At 40.8% G+C, this 26,982-nt stretch overlaps 1 protein-coding gene across 1 annotated transcript; it reads right to left on the bottom strand.

Annotated features, from left to right (window-relative positions):
* Positions 1-10,768: 10,768 nt before the first annotated feature.
* Positions 10,769-26,666, bottom strand: LIN7C (lin-7 homolog C, crumbs cell polarity complex component). Its single transcript, XM_063117342.1, has 5 exons — positions 26,594-26,666; positions 19,427-19,545; positions 19,014-19,085; positions 17,447-17,656; positions 10,769-15,288 (listed from the first exon to the last, which is right to left on the bottom strand). The coding sequence occupies exons 1-5, from the start codon at positions 26,628-26,630 to the stop codon at positions 15,133-15,135; spliced, it is 594 nt and encodes a 197-aa protein (XP_062973412.1). The 5' UTR covers positions 26,631-26,666; the 3' UTR covers positions 10,769-15,132.
* Positions 26,667-26,982: the final 316 nt, after the last annotated feature.

Raw genomic sequence — 26,982 nt, 5'->3', positions numbered from 1 at the left:
AATGTTTAAAAATGTATTTAAATAACAGGCACCAAGTTTTCAAAGCACTTCACAAACTTTTTCACAGTAACCCTTCAGCATCCCTATAACGTATATCGGTGTTGTTAGTGCCACATGTTGCATCTGCAACAAAATCTTGCAGTGCGGAATGCTCCTCTTCATTGCTCCAGTTAGCCAGCCACATCTTCCAGGATACCTGACTCCCATTCCATCCTCAATAGCTAATCAGCATTCTGTGGCTACTGAGCATGCTCGCATGCATTGGGCTGTTTTTGTGCACCTGCTTCCATACTATTCTTTTTACTATTGTACATTAGGGTAGCCATATTTTGGAAACCAAAAAGGAGGACAACATGGTCGGCCCCCAAGGGGGCGTGTCCAGCACCAAGAGGGCGTGCCCACCCGAACATAGCCTTGATCACATGCCTGATTTTACAGCACACATTTAAGACCAATCTGTTCTACGTAACATCTTAATGTTAAAATCACTGAAATAAAGAACAAGTGAGAGATTCAATGTATTTGAAATTAACTTCACTCACTCCTACTTTTGTAGCTTTTGCTGTACTTCGAAGCTTTTGCTATACTCTCTGTGTTACATTCTCCCCTTCCCTCAAATATCTTTTCTGACTGTATCTTCACTCATTGCAAGCTGTTGTTGTTAACAGGGTTTGCTACTGGCTGGCCGGATGGCTGGCTTTTTTAATTTCAATTTTTTTAAAAAAAGTTTATGTATAATTGTCACAAGTTTCTCTACTCTAACATTAGGGTGTGTGTTGTGGCAGTGAACACTACTTTGCCCATTCACACTTCTCACTTATATACATTAGCTTCTCAAGGCTTGTGTATTGGCACCACTTCACACATCCAGGCTTTGAACTCCTGTCTACTTCCTGCACAAACATGCGACTCTGAGACCCTCTTCCTAATGCCCTGCGTTTCATGCCAGCACCATGGGGCTAAGTTACAATAGATGTCTCTGGGTTGTCTGTGCAGCCTCTATTGACTCTAACTCTTAAGTCATTGCAGACAAACCAAAGCCTCCAGCCTCAAATCTCTCTCTCTCTCTCTCTCTCTCTCTCTCTCTCTCTCTCTCTCTCTCTCTCTCTCTCTCTCTCTCTCTCACCCCCACCCCAAAGTCTCCCAATGGTTCATTGCAGGTTATTGCTTGGTCATGTCTGGTGACTCTTACATTATTATTATTATTATTATTATTATTATTATTATTATTATTATTTATCCCACCTTTTGCCCAATACTTTAAAAACCTCTGCCACCAGCCGCCTCCACCTCCTCTCCTCCTGCACAACTTTGATGCACTCTTAAAACACTCTGCGTGGCAAGCCAGCCTCAGGGCCAAGCTACAGGTGCATCTGGGTTGCCTTCAGCCTCTCTTTGCCTCATGCCAGACTGCCAACATTTCCAGCCTCAAATAATCCCCCACTCACCCCTCTCTCTGCCAAAGTCTCCCAACGGTCCAGCCAGGCTGTGCACTTGTACTCTGTGGCTGGGGTAGGGCAACAGCTTATAGCTTAGTTGCATCCGGTGACTCTTGTCTTTTTTTAAAAAAAAAACTCCACCACCAGCCCCCTCTGCCTGCACCAAAACTGGACTCTGAGACACTCTTAAAAAGGCTCTGTGTGGTACAGCAGCCTCTCAGGGCTCAGCTACAGCCATCCCTGAGTTGTGTCTTCAGTCTAACTCTGTCTCTAAGAGATATGCCAGCCAGCCAAAGCCACAAATCTATCTATTTTTCTCTGGTATGCACTTCAAATGTTCTGCATTGCATCCCAGCAGTGCAGTCAGAGCCTAGCTCACAAGAGTACAAAGTGAAGTGGAAGGGAAGTGGTAGCAAAGCAAAGCAATGATATGCCAGATTCCAACATTCGCAGCAACAGGTCATCTGCAAAGAAGAGAGCCTCTCTCTCAACTGGCACCTTACTGTTGGTAGTGAGAGTTTTTCTCTAAAGATGACCCTTCATCGTCCATGATGTGGAAATTTGAGAAAAAGGCCTCTGGCCCATTCTGTTTTGCCCTGTGGGCTGCTTTGACTGACCTCTCCTTTCCCACATTTTGATTTGTGGATGCCTTGCCTCTGTTGAGCTCCAGGTACCCGACTGCACACCAAATCTGCAACAGGAAAGGTGCCCTGCTTGCCCAGGACTTCTTACTTAAGGACTGGAGATCCCCTTAATGCCAAGGGCTGAAACTACTCAATGTGCAACACCCCAAAGAGGAGGTTTGACAACCTGAGTTTGAAGGATATGGCTCTAGCAGTTTTAAAAAACAATAATTTTAAAACTTTGAACTTTTAAAAAAATCCTAAAAAAATATATGGATGAACAGATCTGATTCAAACTTTGTGAACCGCCCAGAGAGCTTCGGCTATTGGGCGGTATAAAAATGTAATAAATAAAATAAAATAAACTTGGCATGGCTAAATCTGTCCTTAAGAGCTATCATGGTGCCAACTTTCAGCCCTTTATCGTTAAAAATGTCATTTTTTAAAAAATAATAATTTTAAAACCTCAAACTTAAAAAAAACCCACTTAAAACTCAATGGATGGACAGATCTATTTCAAACTTGGCATAGCTAAAGTCCTTGTTAAGCGCAATCATGGTGCCAAGTTTCATCTCTTTATCTTTAAAAATAACATTTAAAAAAAATAATTTTAAATCCTCAAATTTTTTAAAAAACTTAAAAATCAATGGATGAACGGATCTGTTTCAAATTTGGTGTGGCTAAAGCCCTACCTAAGAGCTACCATTTTGCCAAGTTTCATGTCTTTATCTTTAAAAATGACAGAGTTATAAACATTTTTGTTAATTCCCATTAGAGCTGCTCTTTGGCTGGGGAAGATTGGAAAAATCTGGATTTCCCCTCCTCCTCCCGGATTTGTCACCAAAACACCGGACAAATCCAGGCAAATCTGGTCATATGGTCACCCATAACTCCCAATTTCAAATTTAAGGTAGTTCCTACCACACTTTCAGCTAAAAGCCTTCGTTGAATTTTTATAGTGATTGAAGTGGTCAGTATACCAAACTGATGCTCTGCATAAAACATAGGCCGTCACCTTGGTCTGTTAAACATTAATAGTAACTGGAACATAATTGCCTCCTTTAGCATAATAAAAATGAAGATGGCATTCAAACAGCGATTAGTCCCGATTAACAAAAATTCCCAATGAACCCCGTCTGTCTGTCTGTGTATTTTGTACTTCTGTAAACTCTGGGGTTCTCCCAAGTCTGCTGATACCTCCCCTCTTGTGCATTGTTAGTACTCAGGCCTAAACATCAGAAATAGAGGGAATGATATTGTAGTTGTGGGGCTGAGTTTGATTATAATAATGTCTTGTGTAGTTAATGGCTTCCTAGACAGAACACAGTAGAAGAGGAGTTTGAAGGGGGAATTCCATTCACACTCTTCAGCACACACCAGCTCAAAATACTCTCTCATGTGCAACTATTTTATAAGAAATACTATATAATTTCAATACATTATATAGTAGTTATACTATCAAGAGGAGGGCCTTCTCTGCTGTAGCACCCTGGCTGTGGAATGAGGTCTAGAGAGGCTTGCCTGGCACCTATGTCATACTCTTTTCAACGCCGGGTAAATACCTTGTTATTCTCCCAGTATCATCTTAGTCTTTAAATCTGTATAAATCTCTCTATTGCTGCTCGGTTTTACTCTAGTTGTGTTTTAATTACTATTTTTATTGTGCTTTTATACTGTTGTTTGTTTTATACTTTGATCCTTGTCTGATGGTTTTAGCTTTCGCGAACCACCCAGAGAGCTTCAGCTATTGGGCGGTATAGGAATGAAAGAAATGAATGAAAGAAAGATAGATGCCACAGGCAATGAAATAGATGCATCCATACTTACCTCACGCAATGATCTACATGGAAATTCCACAAGAAGTCTAAAATATGACTTTTCTGAGTCTAAAATATGTAAGACGTGAAGGGGCCTTTAGTTGCATGCCTTTTCAAAATGCAAGAAGGAAACATTACATCAGAACATTTGGAAGGCCTGTATAGCTCAGTGGTGACACACATGCTATGCATGTCAAAGATCCCAGCCTCAGTCCCTGGCATCTCCAGGTAGGGCTGGAAAAGACTCTTGCCTGAAACCCTGGAGAGCTGCCACTAGTCAATATAGACAGTACTGAGCTAGATGGGCCAGTGGTCTTACTTGATATGTTCTTAGAAGCAGCTCTCAGAGGAGGAAGAAACAGAATATATATTCAGGTTAGACAGTGGGTTGTCTGATGCTTCTCTATGCATTTCAGTGGAGGCAGGAGATCCACATGCACAAAAGGGAATGAAATGAATGGGAAAGTCTTTATGCACATTATTTCTCTGGCTCCTGTAAGAAATCATTACAAATATCCCTCCTGTTGTAGCTTTAAAAATATGTAGTAGTAGCACTTTAGCAGCACCTAGTGGAATATGAGCTAAATGACACATTTACAGAAAATAGCAGAAGGATAGCTTCCATTGAGCTAGTCTGGAGGATAGCCCTGCCATATTTATTGCTTTGTTTAAAAACAAAGCCATATTTCTACACATATTTCTGATAACACAAAAAATACTGATATAAAAATATAAATTTAATGTTATTGATATTTTGAATGAGTTTAGTCTATGTCCCCCGCCCCCCATTTTCATCAACTGATAGAGGAACAAATTACAAGTTGAGAGTCAGCAGTACATTATATTGAGACTAGTGTAAAAGCCCATGTCACCATGGTCCCTAGTAGACTGAGGGCAAAATATACTGTTCCCTGACTCCCACTATGTCAGGCCTCCAGAAGCTGTATGGAGATTACTAGGGGTGTGCATGGACCCCCCGCTCCGCTTCACTTCCAGATCCGCAATTTGTGGATCGGGCCGCTCCGCCCCGCCCCCGCTCCACCTATGTCCACTCCGCTCCGCTCGGAGCTCCGGATCCGGATCGGAGCTCCGTTTCCCCCCCCCATAGGCTTGCATTAAGCTAAAAAAGTATACAACTTTTTTTCTGTGAAAGTTAGAAACCTCAAGTTTGGCACCATGACACCTCATGGAGGTATACACACGCACGCCAAGACTCAAGGCAATCCCATCATCCCCTGATTTTTGGGGAATTTATGAAAACCGGGCACCCCATTCACACCCCTTTCCATAGCTCCGTCAATTTGCACGTTAAAAATCTCAAACTCGCCACCATGATAGCTTGTCCAGGGATACATACGCATGCCGAGACTCAAGGCAGTCCCATCATCCCCTGATTTTTGGGGAATTTATGAAAATCGGGCACCCCATTCACACCCCTTTCCATAGCTCCGTCAATTTGCACGTTAAAAATCTCAAACTCGCCACCGTGATAGCTTGTCCAGGGATGCATACACATGCCGAGACTCAAGGCAGTCCCATCATCCCCTGATTTTTGGGGAATTTATGAAAATCGGGCACCCCATTCACACCCCTTTCCATAGCTCCGTCAATTTGCACGTTAAAAATCTCAAACTCACCACCACGAAAGCTTATCCAGGGGTGCACACGCACGCCGAGACTCAAGGCAGTCCCATCATCCCCTGATTTTTGGGGAATTTATGAAAACCGGGCACCCCATTCACACCCCTTTCCATAGCTCCGTCAATTTGCACTTTAGAAACCTCAAACTCGCCACCATGATAGCTTGTCCAGGGATACATACGCACGCCAAGACTCAAGGCAGTCCCAGCGGCAGAGCCCGGTAAAGGACCAAGGGAGAGGGGGGCCTTACCTGCCTCCGTCCGCGGTCCGTCGCCGTCTTCAATTGAGCCCGCGGTTCCACCAGGAAGTCTGGGCCGCATGGGCGACAGCAACAGCGGCAGGGCCCGGTAAACCCCACTTACCTTTCCGGCGTTGCTCCGGATCGAGGTGAAGGATCCGCCTTCACCTCGATCCTCTTCGCCACGCTCCGCCGGCCCCCCAATCCTCTTCGCCTCCGCCTTAAGGGCAGGCGAAGCCCCCCACTCCGCTCCTGCTTCTCCGGTCCGATTAGAAGCAGAGCACATCCCTAGAGATTACTTTCCTTCAATGCAACTGAGGACTTTGAGCCTGCATCACGGAGAGCTAAATAGGAGCCATAATTCCTGACCGTCTCAGGCCATGGTGCAGAAACATATTGTTTGACTATTAAAGCTCAAGAATGAAATTTTTCAAACTTTCAAAGTTTTATGCATGTCTACACTGCTCGAGCTTTCATTTAAAACAAAAAAGAGCAAAATAGGTCTGGTCAATCTCGAGTAAAAAGCCTTACACTACCATATTAATATATAAAATAATTGAGACTGAGAGATTTACCTGGATTAAATAGTTTAACTGCGCACTTTTATCTGTCTTGAATCCTCCAATATCTAGCTTCATTGGACGAACAGAGATTCTAGTATTACTTTCTCCACCCCATACATAGTTTTATACCCCTCTATCATGGCTCTACTTATTACCACCAACACCACCAACACCTCAAGTGACAGAGCTCCAGACATTGTAACCTTTCCTTACGGGAGTTGCTCCAACTATTGATAATTTTGGTTGCCCTTTTTCCCCACCTTTTCCAAGCTCTATGTACAACATCTTGAGGTGTGGTTATTTGAATTGTAGACAGAATTCCAAGTGCGATTGCACTTGTATACAGGAATTATAATACTGGTAGTTTTGTTTTTGATTCTTTTCCTAATAATCCCTATCATTGGATTTGCTTTTTTTCCATAGAAGCCACACATTGAGTTGACGTTTTCATTGGGTAAACATTTTTACCAAGTTATCAACCATAACTGAGTTATCAATCAAGATCCCTTTTCTGATAGTATCCAAAAGCCCAGACCCAATCAGCATATATGTGAAGTTGGGATTTTTTTTGCCCCAGCGTGCATCACTTAACATTTTTTTTACATTGAGCCACATTTCCAATTGTAATGCCCATTCTCCGTTTGATGATATTCCTTTGGAGCTCTTTATAGTCCCTTTTTGTTTAACCATCCTAAATAATTTGGTGTCGTCAGCAAACTTGGTTCTCTCCTAACTTTAGATCACTTATGAACAAAGTACAGATCTTTGGGGGACTCTGCTGTTTACATTTCTCCATTACAAGAACTGTCTATTTGTTCTTCCTCTTGGCTTTCTATTCTTTAACTATGTATCAGTCCGTAAGATCTCCTCTCTTATGCCATAATTATGAAGTTTGCTCAGGAGTCTTTTGCATGTGGGGATAGCAGAGAGACTTCATTAAAAGCCTTTGAAAGTCCAAGTAAACAATGGCTAGGTTCAGATTGTACAAAACCCCACACTCAACCCTTGTCATTGAACTGTGAGTTGTTGAAACACGTTGTCTGAACCTAGCCGCACTAACAAACCATGTTTTGTTAACCACAAACAACCCAGTTTACAAACCAACAACAAACCATGCGTTCTCTTCATCGGTTGTTCGTTAACAAACCATACTTTTTTAGTATGGCTGGGTTCAGACAACACAATAATCCATGATTCAACACGACAACAAAAGCAACATATAATAATTTTTGTGAACTGCCCAGAGAGCTTCAGCTATTGGACAGAACAGAAATGTAATAAACAAACAAATCTATGGTTCAATGACAACCCACAGTCAACATTACTCAACCCTTGAGTGTTGTCTGAATTCAGTGACTGTCTACTTCATCACCCCATCTGCCTGCAAATTTGCCCAGGCACAGACAATCTCACATGTAATTTTCTTTAATAATAAAAAGGTGTTACATTGGCCACTTTCCAGTCCTTTCGTACAGTGGCCAATCTTAAGTCAGATAGGTATGGTGATTTTGTTTTTTGTTATCAATTTATCGATAAGGTCTAGAACTTGTCTTCTCAGCATTTGTCTCAGTTCCTCAGACTCATGAAAATGTCAGTTCAGATACAGATACCTGCCCTACATCCTGTGCAGTGCAGACTGACAAGGACAAAGAATTAGTACTCCTTTAACTTTTTTGCCATCCAGTGGGCTAACCACCTCTTTAGCCAGTTTCCTGATTCTGTTGTATTTTTTTTATTGATCTTAATATTATTAGCAATATACTCATTTTTTCACATCATTGGTGCCAAAATGCACGACTATTGACTCTACATGTCTGTCTAGACCAGTGCGGAAATTTATGGCCCTCCAGATGTTTTGGATTACAACTCATCTTCCCTCATCATTAGCTATGCTGTCTAGGGCTGATGGAAGTTGTAGGCCCAAACATCTAGAGGGCCATAAATTGCCAACCCCTTGTCTAGACAGTGCAACACATCTACAAGCTTTGCATCAGCCAGGCAAGTCACCATGCACTGTACACGCCCATCACAGACCCAGCTGCCTGTCTCTAATGATTAAATCACCCACTACTAGGAGCCTCCAGCCCCTCTCCCCTCAGAGGCATATTCTTGGCACCAGATGAAATCTATTCATCGCTCAAAGAATAGATCTCTTCTAATGGATTGTTCCGCTCTTCCTGGGAGTGACATCCTCCTCTCCAAGAACCTTATTCTCCCTGAAAACAAAGGAGCTGTCACCTTGGGACTGTGACACTGCTGTCACATCTCCAAAGGCCTCGTCCACTCATTTCTCTGGCTCTCTCAGCTTCTCCAGGTCACCTAGTTTGGCTTCAATGGAATGAACTTGTTACCTGTGAGCCAGAAGGTCATTGCATGTGGCCTGTGTCCCAAGAGGCAGACAACCCAAAATCAAAGTATTTCCCTTGTATACATAAAAAATAACATATTCAATCCAGGAAAAAATTAAGGAAGAATTTTTTTTGCAGAGGCCATGCCTATGTCGCAAGTAACTGAGACCCTCTGATTCATTCTTAAGCTCCAATTCTATTGGAGTAACTCTCATTGAGTCTTAGTCCCAGCCAGGTATGTGTGCATAGGATTCAGGCAGCCTCACAGTGAATCTGCACCTCTGGTTACTTCTACCAGGGCTAGCCCTGCCCTTAGGCAAAGTGAGATAGCAGACATGGTGGGGCAGAAAGATATCCCCTCCACCATTTCCTGAGCCCCCAAGCAGGCCTGTCCTTCTGCCCAGGTGTTGCGGAGGAAGTTGTTCCTTTGAACCAGGCAGCAAAGTATCTTGGGTCAGCCCTGGATGCCACATTATCACAGCAAGAAGATGGGAGATAAAGAAGTAGCAGCTATGTGCTGCTGCTGAAATCTGAAAGAAGTCACTCCTGGCAGCCTGGTCCCACTGTTACCTAGAAATCAGTACAGTGGACCTCAGACATGTGTTGGAGAGCACAACCGATGCAGATACATTCTTAAGGAACAAGCAGTGTTGGGAAAGGGGGAACAATTGGGGTTTTGCTCACCTTCCAAGTGCCACATTAAAAAGTGCCACCCATTATTTATTTAATAGTGAGTTCAGAAGCTGCTTCACCTACTTTGGCCAGACTCTGATAAATGATTAGCTGCCCTTTTATTCATGAGCTGGGGCAGGAAAACAAATCAGTGATTTATTACCAGCCCTCAGACATGCAGACTCCACATCCAAGGTGAAACCAAGCTATGATTAGATAAGTAAAAGCACCTGCTTCTCTTAAATAGCACCCCTAGAAACCGTTGCATTAATGCCTGTGCTCATAACTGTTCCCCACCCCCTCAAAGCCAAGGCTTTTCAAATCCAAAAGTTCATCAAGAAGTGTCAGTTGTTTTACTTCCTTTAGAGCAGCCCCTGTAACTTCCCTTTGACAACAGTTTGATCTGCAGCTATCAGCAGGTGATAATGTTTAGCTCATGCTATGAAGGCAAGGGCCATACGCACATGGTTTGCATGCAGAAGGTCCCAGGTTCAATCAATGTCATCTCCAGGTAGGACTGGGAAAGCCCAGTCTGAAGCCCTGGAGAGCTGCTGCAATTCATGATAAACAATACTGAACAAGATGAATCAATCGTCTGATTCTGTATAAGGCAGCTCCCTATGCTCCAAAAAAGCTAAACAGACCAGCTTATCAAACTTCCGTAAAAAGTGTAGGCAAGGCTGCCTCCTCCCCTCCCCACTCAGATGGCATCCCTAAGGTCACTGTCAGTTGATTTAATTGTTATTTGTGTAGCCCGCTCCACACACTGATCATGGGAAGGGGCAAAATGTGTTCAAAGCAGCAGGAGAGTCATGCATTTAGCCATGTCTTTGTCCTTGCACAGGTCTTGCCAGCCCCATGTTTGCATGGTGATCTGAGGCAGGGAAGCCTCCATTTAGAGACTTTACAATGCAATTCTATACCTCTCTACTTAGAAATAAGTCCCATTGAGTTTAATGGGGCATATTCCCAGGTAATTGGGGATAGGATTCCACTGCTGATGGGCTGTCCTTTGTAGTGTGAGAGGGGGCATAATGCTACTGATGGTAGCAGCATTTGATTCCTTCACTTTTAAGCATAATAAATATGAGATGAAAACAGCTACTAATCATGCCATTACTAGTACAGAAGCACTATACTGCCTCAGAAGCAGTTACTTTTCTGACCTGTTTACCTGTCTATATCCAAACTGCAGAACAAATCATGCATTGATTACCAATCTGATTTGAATTTACCAAACTAAATCTGAACCTGCTAGGTAAACCTGAAACTGTATTTTGTGGGGGAAGGCAGTATCTATGTACAATTTAACATGTTCCAAATAAACATATTCCAGTGTAAAGGTTTGTTGGTAAGGAGAGAACAACTTTTTATTTGTGAAATAATAGTAAATAAGGAGATCTAGAGCACATGCACACCAAGAAATATAAAATTCCAATCCTTTATTTTCATGTTGCAAAAAAATAATGATAAAAAAGCACAGGGCCCTGAAGCAGCAATTAAATACATAAAGACTACACACACAGTATTGTTTATCTTTAATCTGTGCTGGTTATTAAATTATTGCATAAGTGCACACACAATACAATGTAGTCACTGCACCTGTTCAGTAGTATTCCATATGTCCTTTTCTTGATTCTCCAACGAATCTAAATCTAGTATTACTTTAAAAACTGGCTTTCAATCTAGCCTCAGGATCCCATTTATGAATCTTTATAGACTACAGCAACTAAGGGAAAAAAACTGAATTTAAGTAGACACAAACTCTTTCACAGTTTCTAGTGATCCAACTTTGGGACATAAAATGGCTTTAGCTCCCTCCCCTCCCCCCCCACCTCGCCCTCACAATCCTCTTTATACACTGCTTTAGTAAAACAGGAGGCCAGTTGTTTTTTAATCCAATATGTTTTGGAACAATAAGCCTATTGAATCCAAAAGCCAAACTTGATAATGGAAATCCCTAGACAGTACAATCCTGTATATGTTGTACATGTTTACTCAGGTATAAGCCCCATTGAGTTGAATGCAGCTTACTCTCAGGTTGCAGTCCTACACACACCTGGGAGTAATCCCCAATGAAAATAGTTTGTCTTTCCAAGTAAATATGCACAATATTACACTATAAAGCACTTTTCTACACCAGCCCTGGTAACCTGAAACTAACTCTTTTTAGAGTAATATACACATTGCTACATCCAGTAACATCAGATGAACAAATTTTATAATAGTCTTTACTTGATTCTATTCTTCTCTTTAATATAGAAAGCTTGAACACAAATCTAGTATTATACAATTAAAATAAAATACTTCATGATTGGCCCAACTACTTCTTTTGGTCTCAATACTTTAAATATTAATTGCTCCATAAAAAATATATGGTTCAACAACATGGTTCTACTGGTTGCCTTCTGCAGCAGGCTATATACTTAAACCATGTAATTCAGTGCTCAGTCTCATCTAAAATGACTACAAAGGGTGGTGGTGGGGGAATCATACAGTTCCTGGGTTTCAGTAACTTAAGATTCAGTTATTACAGACAGGCTCATAATGCCTAAATGCTCAGAAAGGATTTACAGTTGCTTGTACAAACCCCACTAGATTTTTCTTCTTTTAAACATAGTCATCCAAAGGAGCATAATCTGCTCTCATGATTTATATTGCCACTATAGTTAAATTTGATTGCATTTAGTTCTAGACATTCAGAGGTGGTGTTATAAGACACTTACTCATATTGACCTGAATACATTTATCTCTGAATACTGACATCCAGTGGATACTCAGGCTAATGAGTTAGCCTGATTCTCAAATTTCAGGAATTCTCAAATTTCAAAATAAACCTCTATTTCTTTAACAAGATGGGAACATTACAAATTGTCAGTCTCAAGCAGGGAATAAAGCAGGAGAGTGGAGGCAGATTAGTGGAGACATGGGGAAAAGCTGGGCTTCACACATCTATTGTGTAATCGATGCTTTCAATACAAAGGTTCTGGGGGAAGCAGGACACACACACACACACACACACACACACACACACACACACACACACACGTACGTTTGACTGGGATATTGCTAGGGCAGAAGAGCTCAACATTGTGGTTTGAAATTCAATCAAACCAATTCCAAAAACAAGGTGGTGAAGGGAAGGTAAAATCTGAAAACTGGATGAGACAAGGGGTTTCATCAAGGTTGTCCATCCACTAGCGTAACAGATTCCTTCTCCCCTCTGTATCTCCCTATGTATCCCAAAATCTGCTCTGGAGTTTTATGGGGCTCTCCAGAACAGATGTTGGGGGCACAGGCAGTGGAAGGCAAGGGATAGTCTTCATGAATAAGTGAAAGTCCACTTGCGTGACATTGGATGTAGCACTAAGACTGCAATCCTAAGCACTCTGACTCAGAAATAAATCCCGATCAAACTCATGCTACTTATTTCTGAGTAAATAAGGTTAAGAATAGTCTACAGGTTTTGTTGAAAATACTTTCTCTGGATAAACCATTAACAAAACAGTCCCCAAAATTGAACTAGAGAGTTGCAGACTGACTATTTGTGTCATCTTTCTGAACAGTTATAATTCACTGAAAAGCCTCCAGGATTAAACTATGTTTTCTCTACAAGAAGGTTTTAAGTAGCACTCTGTTTAAATAACATTGGAATACTTAACCCTGGATTATGACATGAGCAGCAATGAAAACTTCTATAACACAGCTCAATATGGAACATGAAACCTTATCCTTCACCAACACCCACTTTTCTGGCAGTTCATAACCAGATTTCAGTCTGCTCTGTCCAGCAAACACAGGTCCAACAAGCTGGCTGACATTTTAGTAACTAAATTAGTACCAATACCCACAAAATAAACATTCATTAGCTGCAAACTGACTTTCTAAAGCTGGGGTGGGAACACATGGCATTCCATATGTTGTTGGACTTCAATCCACATCAGCCACAGCCAGCATGGCCAATGGTCAAGCTGATGGGAATTATAGTCCAACACATCTGTAGGGATAAAGGTACCCCAGCCCTGTTCTGAAGCCCTAAATGGTAAGATTTTACTGTTGAGGGCTCCTCTGCAAAATGTGGGTGTAGCTACTATGAGCAATTTGTTTCAACTTGGCTGTGCAGGCTACAAAAGTGGAGGCAAATTGCCACTTAAACAGAGCTTTAGAGCCCTGCAGTTTTGAGGTAGAGTACCTGCTAGCCATGGAGTGAGGTGACTGCACAGCTCAAGATAGTTCCATCCATTATTCCTTACATTTCTGTACTGCTCAACAACCAGAACCGTCTGGGCAATTCACAAAATCAGGCTTGTAGGAATCACATAAATTCTTAGGTATGCAGATGAAAAACACCATCCATGACACCACAATCTTGGCAGCTTGCCTGCCAAAAGAATTCTTCACAGATCTTCTTTGGGTCCCACGATTCAGAAATGGGTTTTGTACAAAAGGAGGTATGTTCCAAACACCCTACGCATACGCCTGCTTTCTCTCAACACATACCATCTGAAGCTACTGCAATGGATTTAGACCTAGTCTGCACTCTTTAGAGGAGTGGGAAAGTTGCTTAGAGGGGAAAACATGTGTCACGTCTCAGAAATCTATCCACTTCAAGCTAAAAACCATCCCAACAGATTTGCACAAGCTAGGAATGCCTTATTTTCTTCAAGAGAAAGTGATCCCTTAGCACTTTTACAAAAGAATTCCTGAAATCTGTTTGCTATTTTTACAGTGGCATAGAAAAGCTAACAGCATATTCACAGAACTTTCATGTTCTGGCAATAGCAAGTCAACCACCAATGTACCCTGTGAGGCTCACATTCATTACTTCTAGGAACATAACAGCCATGCTGGATGAGGCCAATCCAGTCCAACATTCTGTTTCACAGTGGACAACCTGATACCTTCAGAAAGCCCACAACCAGGTCATGAGTACAATAGAAAACTTTCTCTGCAGTGTTCCCCAATAATTGGTATTGAAAGGTATACTGTCTCCACTACTGGAGGTAATATAAGCTATCTTGACTATGGTCTTTGATAGACTTTTCCTTGATGAATAGTACAAACAGACACAGGTAAGATAAGTAAATTACAAGAGAAGAGAAAGTCAAGAGTATGTATACATTTTCTTCTGCACTGCATGCAAGTTTTACCCTACTAAATATAAATACACAGTGGTGCAATTTCTCCAAATGTTCAGAAATTAGTACAAAAGTATATAAATTATAGGAATGATTTTCAAATGTCAATCACTGAAACATTAAATAAGAGACTGCCTGTTACAAATTATTCATAAAAGAGGTAAGAAAGTGTCCAAGATAATAAAGTTATGATCTAGAACATGCATAGAAACTTGATCTTCAAAAGTACAAATGGTACTTAATCATACAATTATAACTGCCTGTATGTAGATGACAGACTTTAGCGCCAAGAATAAGATTTGCTTTATATCTGTACCCAAAATAAAGATTTTCAGTTCTAAATAATGTCAAATGGAAAAATTACTAGAAAAACAGATGTTACAAATGCAGAAAATAGCTTATTAAAGTGTATTGAAAAACAGTTTACAAATTTGTTTTAATGCTCACAGGTCTGAATTTTAAAGAAGGATCTGTAAAACCACATTGTTACAAATGCCTACATAAACTTTTCTTCTGACAAAGCGTCAGGATGTTCAGGAGAGGTTTTGTAAAAGGCTTAACAAAATTAACATCTTTTTAACTACAAGATGATGTTTTCATGGGTAGAGCAGACAAGCAAAGGCTATGCTTCTTTTTAAGTTATATGTACAATATTAATTCTGCTGCCTGCGTTTTGCTGATCTCATTTTTTCAAATCGTGACTCCATCTCTTCCAGGACTTTAGGTGTGTACCGGACAACCAGCTTAACTTTCCCTTGAGCTGCTTTCAGCAGTTCTACTGCTTTTTCATGGTGTTCCCCTTCAACACTCTGAAACAAATACAAAAAAATTAATCATTCCATTAGTAAATATCAAAATATCTTAATGTTCAAACACCTTTTTTTGTTTATGAGTCTTACAAGAGTGACCTCATGGCAGTTTTTAAAGATTAGAGGTTATGCTTGAGAAGTTGGCAAACATATGGAACAACCAGATTTTCTGCTTGCTTTGATCATACATATCTACTGCAAGTAATAAATGGCTTTCAAAATTAAGCATTTACACTACGTTTCACTTAAGACAGTGTTTATTAAACTGTGGGTGCTGATATGTTCCTGTATAGGTCACACAATGAAAGGTGATTTTTCAATCCCCACCCAACCAGGCCAATAGCACATCATCACTGTTCCCTTTAAGATACAGGGTTGCTCACTTGCTCCTTCCTTCCCTATCTGACATGCTTAACATTCTATTCAAATACAATGAAATGAAATATAAAATATACATTTGTTCAGTGTTAATTACTGATGTGATATTCTTGTGTTTTCTGCTGCAAAGGGGTAAAGTAGGTCTAGAAAGGTGGAGACAAATGGGACCTGTTCAAAATGGCTAATTTAATAGTTAAAAGACTTGCCTTCTTATGCAACTAAAACTATTTACAAAGAAAGAAACTGTGGTACATAGAATTTTGGACTTTGACATAGATGCTGGGCCAGGCACCACCTCGCAGGCTAACCTACTTAAAAATTTAGAAGAGCATGCTGGATTAGCCAAGGGCCTATATAGGCCAGCATTTTGTTCACACAATAGTCAACCAGCTGCCCACAACTCGGACAGGAGTACAATAGCACCCTCCCACTCATGTTCCCCAGCAACTGGTGTATATAGGCATACTGCCTCCACAGCCTTGCTGTGAAATGGGAACACAGAAATATGCCGCCCAAAGCTCCGTGGAAAAGGGGCAAGGCACAAATGTGATGGATAACCATGATTACCCTCCAACTGGTACATTAATTCCATAATTACATCCAGATTTGGCCTGAGGGCAGGATGCTCGGCCCCACCAATGCATCATCTCCCCCAGTCCCTCTGAACTGTGTTAACAACTTAGGGAGGAACTAACTTTACTGAGCTTGCTAGTGGATATTATTCAGGAAAGACTAATCAGCTTCAAGCAACTTGATGTTCCTTTCCTTGTTACTTCCTGCCTTGGTTGTTTCCTCTGGAACTCTTGTGTCCCTCTTGTCTCTATGTAAGCCTGTGTCCACACAGAATACTGGAGTCCATCCCTACCACATTAAGGTCCTTTCCAGCCCTTGGGCGGCCACTCTGATTTATTAGTACACAGCTAACTTGCCTGGTAAAACTAGTGTCCACAACATGCAGCAACTGAAAGGTTGTATGAGGGCTGGTCAGTTGAGCCTAAATATGAGGAACTACTTTGATTAGCCAAAACAGATCACTTTGAAGTAGGGATGCATGTCAAGTAGTGTTATATGTGAAGGACTGCTCGAGCTCTGTATTCTGAGATGACTTGCCTCAGAGCAGGCAAGAATACACAACTAGGGATGGATCCCTGTCACTTTTGCATGTGCCCATTCAGCATGAGAGCTTACATTTAAGTATATAGGTCGGGGTGGACAACACATGGGCCTCACGTGGTCCCTCTGGCCTTTCTTGTGCTGCCGAATTTTAGTGGTGGGAGGCCACAGCAGCATGCCCCCCAATTTTGAAGGGGAAGTTATGGTTTGGAGCCAAAATTTGGCAATGGTTGCAGCTAAAATTTGGCAGCAAACCACAGCTATTTTAAAGCACAACTTTAACTTGTCCCATTGATTTCAGTGGGTCTACTCCAAGCGGGACTAAGTCTGGATCCAACCCATTGAGCACAATCTACAGTCTTGCTGACATTCTAACAAATCCTTGATCTAATTATCCTCAGAGTGTGTAACCACCTCCCTTATTTATTGATTCAGAATGTTTCCTCATGAAATAGAAAGTTTGTATTAGTACTAATAAATTTACAAATGCAAATCTAAAGTACATTCCATAATCATAATTCCTTCGTTTTAATTACCATTTGTAAAAGAACAATGGAAACCTCACTTTTCATATTGCAAAGTACACATAAGACCAAGCAGTATCCCCTCAATGCCCTCAAGCGGTCACAAGTAGCTACTACAAGTGGAAGTTAAATTCCATCCCTACCACTCCGTTTACAGAAAGAAGCTGGTCTCCACGCTTCAATCCCCCGTGTCTATCAGCAATACCACCTGGGATAATTCGGGATATATAGATTGGAGAATTTTGCTCTTTGCCGCCCATGATGTTGAATCCAAGCCCTTCTTCTGTTTTTGGTAGCTCAACGACTCTGGGATGAGAATGACCTTCACTGGCAGCAAAGGCAGCAACAGTGGCCTGTAAAACATAGAAATCCCCATATTCTTTTCAATAGAGTTGGAGTCTTCTGGTGTGTCTATTCTCGTAGCAAGTATTTCAAAGAGTTTTGCGAAGACAGACACATTTAGGCTGCAACCCCTTCAGTAATACTTCAGCATATTCTCAATCTCAACACTGCTTTTTAGGTGTTTTAGATATCAATCATAGTGCAAAACAGAAACAAACTAATTAAGCAGATGTACTATTTCAACTATAAATGTATTTTCTTATATTTAAATTATAAATGTATTTTCTTATATATGCACAAAAGGGAGCAATCTGTTCCCCTTTGTGCACATACTTCTATTTTTTAAAGGCTATAGTTAACACACACACACACACAGTTCTTCAAAGAGATGCCACGTATTTTTAACTTGGGCACTGGAATCAAATGCAAAATGTTTCATAAGCAGCCTCAAATGGGGCTCACAGTACACAACAGAATACTCCAAGCAGAAGCAATCTACCTCATCCTGTCCTCCTTTCAAAATTGTCGGAATCACCTAAGGAAAGACATTCCCACATAGCCCAGGTGCTGACAATCTTCCTCCTCTAACATTCTTGTATTGTGGAAACAGCAGGCACTAATCCAATGCACTAATGTGGGCAGAAACAATATTAATTCATTTATTTATACATTTGTATCCCGCCCTATATCACTGGGATAAAATCAAACAGTATAAAATGATAAATAATATACACAGCTAAAAACATATTAAACTATTAACAAGCTAAAACCAGTAGAAAATGTAAAAGCAATAAAAACAATTTAAACTATGTGCAACAATGTTGTTTTAACATTCCATGTGTATGTATAGGAAGGTCGTCATATACAGTACCTCTATGTGAGTGCATTAGGGAACATTGACTACTACAGTGCATTAAATAGAAAAGAGGAACTAAAAGAAGGATGCTTTACAGGAGACTTATCTTCTGTCAGGAGATCTTCTTGTGTTTTTCCTTAGACCATCTTACGTCTCTAAGGGCGCAATCCTATGCGTTTTTAGACAGAAAAATGTCCTACAACTCCCAGCATTCCAGCCAGCAGCACGAGCTGGAGAATGCTGGCAATTGTAGGTCTTTTTTTCTGTCTGAACATGCATAAAATCGCATCTTGATACCTTCAATTATTTGTTTCACATTGGTCCCAACACCCACTACAAGCAGCATTGTGGTCTACCCATTAAGTTCCACCAACACATAGATAAACCCCTCAAGGGTAGATGCACTACTCACTATCATAGGTTCATAACTTAACTTTTCTATATTAGGACTGTCAGATGGTTTATAAATTTTAACTTTTCCTTTTGTTAATACAAGCTAACATGATTCTTACCTTGGCTGTAGCATTAGCTCTCACTTCTGGGCTACTGCTGATGTCCACAGTTTCATATACATGCTCATATACCTTTAGAAAACAAAATTATTCAGATGCATGGTTGTTTGGGCAGTGATGGTTAAACTGAGCCGTAAGAACAATTCTAAATGAACTGTGGTTTGACTATAGTTTTGCAAATCAAACTGAATCCTAACCATAAGAACATAAGAAGAGCCATGCTGACCATACCAAGGGTCCATCTAGTCCAGCATTCTGTTCATACAGTGGCCAACCAGCTATCGACATCACCCTCCCACCCAAAACTCAAATTTTGCAGCTGCTGGCTTTCTTTCTGCTTAAACATATGTTATATTTGACTCAGGGAATATGCCTTGTGACATTCACCATATACATTTGAAAATAAAACTTACCTCCCTCACTGCATTACAGAACTCACTTTGAAGAACCCTTTGCAAAGCCTGTAGTTTTTGTGGGGGTACCTCTCCACTCCTTTGCAACTTTTCCAGCAACTCAATAGCCCGACAGATGTCTGGAAAAAAATATGAAGGGAAATAATATGAGCTAACTTTTACTAAGAGCATATTATTAGTTTATTGACATGGCAGCCAAAAATATATTCTACCATTCTCACCACTAGAAATGGGATTACATTCAAACCTTCTCCTTGTACAGCACCTTCAGTACCTTCCATTTCAAATCAATGGGATCAAAACAAGTCCTAGACAATTGTTTTCTTATTGTCTCTCTTCCAGGTTAAAGATACGTATGTCTACCAACCAGTTCTTTATCCAGCTCTCACAATTTCCATCATATCTCTCACTAGACTTCCCTAACCCATTATTTTGTTCATTCTTCTGTACTCCTTACATCTGAAAAGTGATAGTGTTTATGATTTGTAAACTTTAGGCTGCACACTTAGCTGGGAGTAAGCCCCACTGAACAGAGCAGCACTTACTTCCAAGCAATGCATAGGATTGTACTGCAAAAACATAAACGTGAACGCTTTACTGGTTGATGACCATCAAGAGAACTGACAACCTTTTTGCAACGTTCTTCATCAGTAGCCTGCTGCTCAGCTCAGCATTTGGTTTTAAAGCTTTCTGTGCTTTCATAGAGCTTTATTCACTTTTTTATCCACATTCCCCAAATGGAAAAAGGGAGGGAGAGTGAAACCTTTGGTACATTATCAGGCCCCTTCAGTGTTGGAAAAGCAGCTCCTACATGGCTCAGGCAATATTTAAAATATCCCAGTTACAAAGGCAGGGGCCAATTACACTGCTCCCAACCACAGAACTGAGATAATGATTCAGGTGGAAAAGCCATGTGATCAGCTTGCGCTTACACACCTGAATTGTGAGGGGGTTGTTCTTGGAAGAGGGGCTCCCTCACAGCTGGGATAACATTTAAAGTGCTCCTATGTTATCTGTTGCAGAAAAACGTGGGTACAGATCTTGTACCAATACAGTTCCTCACAATTTGTTCTGTGTCTAATGAGAATCAGGTTAAGAAACTTGTCAACAAAATCCCAAGGATTTTGAATTCCAGGGAAACCTAGGGTTCCTTGCAATGCCAGCCTATTAGGCATTCCTCATTACGGCTCTTTCAGTAGCAAACTTCTGAAAGTCAAACTTGACTCCCACCAACTTTCTCTGTAACGTGTACATGCAAGAGAGAATAGCAACCCAACACAGAAGCATAAATGTTGTTCCAGGCTGTTCTCAATGTTCACATGCTTAGGCCTGGTAGTGCTTTACATTAATTGCATATGGCTTAGAACAGGGGTAGGCAATGTGGTCACCTCCTAATATTTTGGACTATAACTCCCATCAGCACCAGCCAGCATGGTCAATGGTGAGGATTTATGGGGATTGTTGTCCAAAACATTAGGAGGGCACCAAGTTGTCTACCCCTGCATTGTAACATGTCCCAGAAGTCTGTACAAGCAATATGCTGGGTCCATGACAGAGAAGTCTGTGCAAAATGTTCACCAAGGAAAAAAATTGTGGTATGTGTGCGAAGCTGCCTACAGCCAATATGTCAGTAGGCTTGAGCTCTCTCTCTAAGAACAAAACTTGAAACCACTTATCTGAAAGATGGCATGGGGAGACCATAGAGATTTTTTTTTACACGGATTATGAAGTTACGATTGATTAAACCAAAGTGTTATCATAGAACACAAACTGGACAAGAGTCCATGTGAACTGGACTCTTGTAGAGTTTGGTGGAGCCAGTGTGGTGTAATGCCTAAAATGTTGGATTGGAAGTCTGGGAGGTTCTAGTCCCTCTCAGTCATGGAAGCTCATTGGGTGACTTTGGGCCAATCACAGACTCTCAGGCCAGCCCTACCTCACACGCTGGCTGTTGTGAGGATGAAATAGAGAGCAGGAGGATTCTGCACCCGCCTTGGGTTCCTTGGAGGAAAAAGGGCAGAATATAAATGCAATAAATAAATAAATAGTTACTCTCCCAGTATGGGTTTCAGATAATCATTGTCACATTGCAAGTCAGATGGTTGCCCTACTGCAGTAAGTTGCTGACAAAAGAAGCTAACAACTACAAGCTAACAACAACCTTTTTTCAAGCATAGTAAGTGTAAGAGCTTTGCCAATGGAATACAGTTAACAGAGTTGTGCTAATTTTACAAACTTCATCACTGCCTGCACACATACCATCCCAACAAAACAGCATAAATACCCAATTCTATTCATTATGCCAGGAGTTATTTTAGGGGCTTCCGTGGAATAAAGATTACACAAACACATGTGTCCCTTTAACTTCCCTTCTAGTTCCAGTTCCAACATTTTCGTTATTAAATCCAATATTTCCTATTACAATCAGGTACTTGTTCAAATACTCATCAATGCATTAAGCATATTATTTTCTTTTGTAGCTGACCATTTAATGCTGTACCTCATGTTACAAAAAATGATACCAATCCTAAGCACACAATTAGTATTTCATATAGTACTAGCAGGCTTCTTGCTATTCAGTTTGTGAATACCTTCATTCAAAGGACTTCTATTTTATATGCTGGGATTTGCCATGGTTCTCATCTTCCAGAGCTTGGGTTGGCAAAAGGATTTTAATATAACTGAGCTCCATGTTTTCTTCGGCCATGTCCACAGTTAGGATTCTAACATAAAATTATTTGCAAGCAATTGCCAAACGTTTCGTGGAAATCATTTACCCATCAAAATAACAACTGAGCAAAAATAATTTTTCCCAAAACTTAGTCTTTGAAGATTAGAAATCAAAACACAGAGGCTTCATATGACAAAGGGCAGAGCCAGAAGCAGAATCCAAACATCATATTATTGCAAATATTGTTAAATTTGCCTTGAGTTACTGAACAGCAAATGACAAAACGTTGTAACTCTCATATTTATACTGGACAATAAGCCACCAAAATGACTGCTAGTTCAAAAAGGGAAAAAACTACGACATACAGTTTTTGGAAAATTAGAACACACCAACTACCAATAGTTAGTCGTTAATACATAATCAAGCTATTACACCAGAGTCTACCCATCTTGAATAAAATGCTTTCATAGAAGAATATAATCAGGACTTAAAAACAGCTCACATATAAATTTTCCTTCTACTTTAGGGAATTCCTAGGTACAATGATAAGTCAGCAGTTAACTTAGAGCTACCACTTAATTTTGCCTAAAGCAAAAGTTTGACATAAATTTGGATGTTCTTACTCAGGCAGATCAAAGGAATGGAAAGAGTTTCAGTAAGGTTAGCAGAATTTCTCCAGGGCCTGTGCATATCCCCATTTTGTCTTCAGGAAGAGCTTGTGGCACTGCACAGCTTTATTGTGAGCGACGTGTGTATAAAAGAACAGATGCTTCTGGGACTTGAGATTTCACACAATCACTTCTTTGGGGTGTGCTTGAATGAAATAAGTTAAAATAGTCCTTCCCTTCTAGGTCATATAGGGCCAAGCCAGTAACCTCCTGCAGGTTGCAGTATTAAAGCTGCAGATACACAGCATGGGTGGTTGACCTCATTCCATAACTAATAAAAAGAGGTCAGTGATTGATGAAACTAAATCTCATCATTTGCCATAGCTTAACACACACAGATCTTAATCAGCTATTTGTTCTTTCATTATCAGAACTGTTCTTTTGTAAAATGAAGAAACATCATGGCCTGCTCCTGTTGGACTCTTCCCCCACCCCCACAGGGCAAACTGTCATCTTGGCCCTGTGGGGAAGAAGGAAGAACAAGCCGACAGGAGAAGGCAGAAGAAACATCATGGCCTGCTCCTGTTGGACTCTCTCTCTCTCTCTCTCCTCCCTCCCTCCCTCCTGAACTCCTGTTCCTTGTGTGTCATGTCTTTATTAGACTGTAAGCCTGAGGGCAGGGACTGTCTTTTTTGCTAAGTATAAGCCACTCTGAGAGCCTTTTTTTGGCTGAGGAGCGGGGTATAAATATGATAAATAAATAAAATAAAATACAATACAGGGAATTTCTCGGGGAATTTCATCACTCCTATGAAAACTTAGGCCCAGAATAGCCCACCAAGACATTCATATCTTGATAAGATTAGTTCAAAAGCAGTTAAGATACAGTGCATTACAATCCTTTGCCATCACTTCAAAATGTGATGGCAAGTTATTCTATTATTCTCTTTTCCAAACACCATTATCCTTTGCACCTATGATATTATGAAAATAAGCTATTTCAATTCTTTGATGCATACATTCTAAGTAAAAAGCAGGTTAGAATATTGAATAATTGCTTGAAAACCCATCATTCTTTCCATTTTTTGCACTGGAACTGGAAATAGTTTCTTTTAAACTTGAAGGTGAAATAATGGATTTTGTATTTATCACTTGCTTAGTAAGATTAAGTTTGACAGTTAGTAAACAGCTTTACAACACTGCACTTGCACTACATTAAATTCCAATTCTTGGAGATAAGCATTTGTTGCTACAGTGGTTTAACAATACAATTGTTTAGAATGAAGTCAAAACTTTGCCATAGTTTCACTATAAAAGAATTAGAACTCTTTCTCTGGAAAACATATTTCAAAAGTTGTTTTTTTTAAAAAAAATGAACAGATAAAATATTGCCCTTCCACATGCAATCAAATTGTTTTGTCCAAGTTTTTTTTCACACATAGAGAAATGACAGAAAAATGATGTGGAGAGGATCATGCTAAAATGGTTGTTTACTATGGTAACTCACCTAGTACAGCTAATCCACTAGAAAAAGTGCTGTTGTAATGTGCTTGGGGGGGGGGGCAGCAAGAAGGCACCAAGAGAACAGGAGCAAAGTTTTAATGCAAATTTCTATTCAGAGAGCTTCCCTTTCATTGCAAATTTCTTATTTGTGGAATTCAGGGTCCCAGAGGTAAAACAAAGCCCCAGATCTAAAATGGTGCTTAGCTATGAAGCTCATACCTCATTCTCTCTTAGCTTAATTTATCTCACAGGGTTGTTGCAAGAATAAAGGGGGTGGAGAACTATGCATTTTGAGCTCATTTAAAGAAGAATATAAGTGTAACAGCTAACAACAATGGAAAGGCCAGGCCAAATCAGCATATATTTTCCAAACTATGAATCAGGATAGACTTGCCAATTGAAGAATTATTAAAAAGAACCCCCCTCCCCCTAAGGTTAAAGCAGAATCATTCAATACCTTTGCCTATTCCTACTCAGTGGCTTGTCTGTACTGGACAGCAAAATACACAGCAGTGTCTAGCTAAGGGCTTGAATATAAGCCCATTTTCTCCCAGTGACTTCAGCTGAATTAAGTAGCCTTAAATCCAAGTACTTTAGCTTAACTGCATTGCTGACCAGCTTCTTTGAAACATACAACTATCTTCAGCATTAATTGGAGCCATTCTTCTAGGCATACAGTACTACGTTTTGGCTTCAAACCTTCCCTTAAGACTAAGTTTTTTAAAAAATCTTAGTGATTTTATTTGTTGATAACTGGGATATACTTTTAGGAATCCTAGAAGTTGGAAAAAGTCTTTCAAAATTGCATTCTACATTGTAGTCCAAACATGTTATAGTATAACAAACAGATGCACTTCCTCTAGCTTAAAGCTACAATGCCTTTAAATTTTATATCTGATTGTGCTGCATTTAGGAAATTAGGGTTGGAGTTATGTTTCAACGTTGTTCAATATGAGCTAGAATAATACATGCTTTAGGAAGTAAAAAGAAACAGGAGACATGAAGCCTATGCGGCAGGGTCTTGCTATTTACTGTTTTACTCTGTACAGCACCATGTACATTGATGGTGCTATATAAATAAATAAATAATAATAATAATAACCATGTCAGAATCAAGGCTGATGTAACCATTATTTGAAAGCAGCAGCATCTTTGAACTGAGGAAAAAACGTGTTGTTGTTTTTTTAAAAAATAACTAGTGAATACTTCTTGGTTTCATCAACTTATTTAGAATTTTAATGTTTTACAAGCATTATCTTATTTGAATCTACAATAATCATGGGAGGTAAGATTTTATTATTTTCTTTTTCTAGTTATAATGGCCTGCCAACCTAGTGAATCCATAAGCGAGTAGACATTAGAACCCACACCTACCCAGGTGAAAGTTGAACAGTAGTTACTAGGCCACCCAAGCTCTCGCGGATCATAAAAAAACATTCTTACTATTATCAGCATTGCTTCTTAATGTAACTCAGCAATCAAAACTTAAATCCTGTAAAACACAGGCCATGAATCTGAAAATACATGCATTGTCTTACCAGTTCAATAAAAGTTGGCAGAAATGTGCTCAAGCACTGACATATCTTGTTAAAATCTCTTACAGGTTCCACTTGTAAGCTCATGAACAACATACAATAGCTCTATAAAAACTCAATCCATTATGAATTTGATGCTGGTGACTAGAAATTCGGAAATGTTTTTGTTTGCATCAGCAGGGTTAAATGCATCTAGGCTTTTGCATGTTAGATTTCCCCACTCTACTCCGGTTAAGGCCTACTGTGTAGTTGCTCACATTGCATTTATTACAGAGACCTAAGCGCTTCGATTTAACGCTCTGCAGCTTTACAACCATAGAATCGCAAGATCAGCCACCAAGCTGCACTTCCCAAGGCTTTCACAAAGGTATATATTGTAATCGTAGGCTTGCTTTTAATTAAATATATATAATTCTCCTCCCCCTCTACTGTATCCCACAAGGCTTAGAAGCACTTCGCTTGAGCCTCCTCCTCCACCACAAATGTCACCGTCCCCCGACCTTAGTAAAGCTGAGAAACGCAAGAGGGATTTGTTTTGACAGCTGTGCGGGGAGGGAGAAGCTGACGAGTCAAGAGCCACAAGTGAATGCGAGGTAGGGAGGCGAGGACCCTGGAGGGGGACGGGGGCACGCAGCTTCTCCAGGGGAACCCCCTTGGAGCATGTGGGGCTGGTGGTGGAGGCGGTGGAAGCCACGAGGCTTCGCCGAGACCCCCAGGCTCAAGACCTAACCACCAGCCGGGCATTCCGGGACTGAACTTTCGCGCTCTCCACGCAACCCATACATGCACCCGCCGCGCTGCAAAGCGCCCGCCGCGCGCCTTTGCCTTCCTCGCCTCCCTTTGCTTTCACCTCTCTCTAGCCGCACAGGCTCCCCCAGCGCCGCCATCTTCTTGTCCGCCCCCTTCTCTCAGCTGCTCCCCGGGAAGTGACGCCTAGTAGAGGCGGCGCCGCTAAAAGGACGCGAGAAGAGGAAGGCGGAGAAGCGCCGCCCTCGGGTTCTTCTTCCTTCTCCTCCACCTGCTCAGGCCGTTTTCGTGCGCTCCTTTGAGTCCTATCCCATGGTATTCTTATGCCGAGTAGGTGCATTGAAGTGAATGGGCCTGATCTAAGTAGGCCTACCATTGGATACTGCCCCTTGTTTCCCCGAAATGGCGACGCGGCTTTTGTCTCCTCTCGTACCGTCTAACCCTCTGCGCGTTTACTTGGAAGTAAATCTCGTTAAGTTCACCGGGACTTGC

The sequence above is a fragment of the Elgaria multicarinata genome, chromosome 2 (genome assembly GCF_023053635.1).
Source record: "Elgaria multicarinata webbii isolate HBS135686 ecotype San Diego chromosome 2, rElgMul1.1.pri, whole genome shotgun sequence".
NCBI classification, from domain to species: Eukaryota; Metazoa; Chordata; class Lepidosauria; order Squamata; family Anguidae; genus Elgaria; species Elgaria multicarinata.
This window is presented reverse-complemented; position numbering and strand designations above follow the sequence as displayed.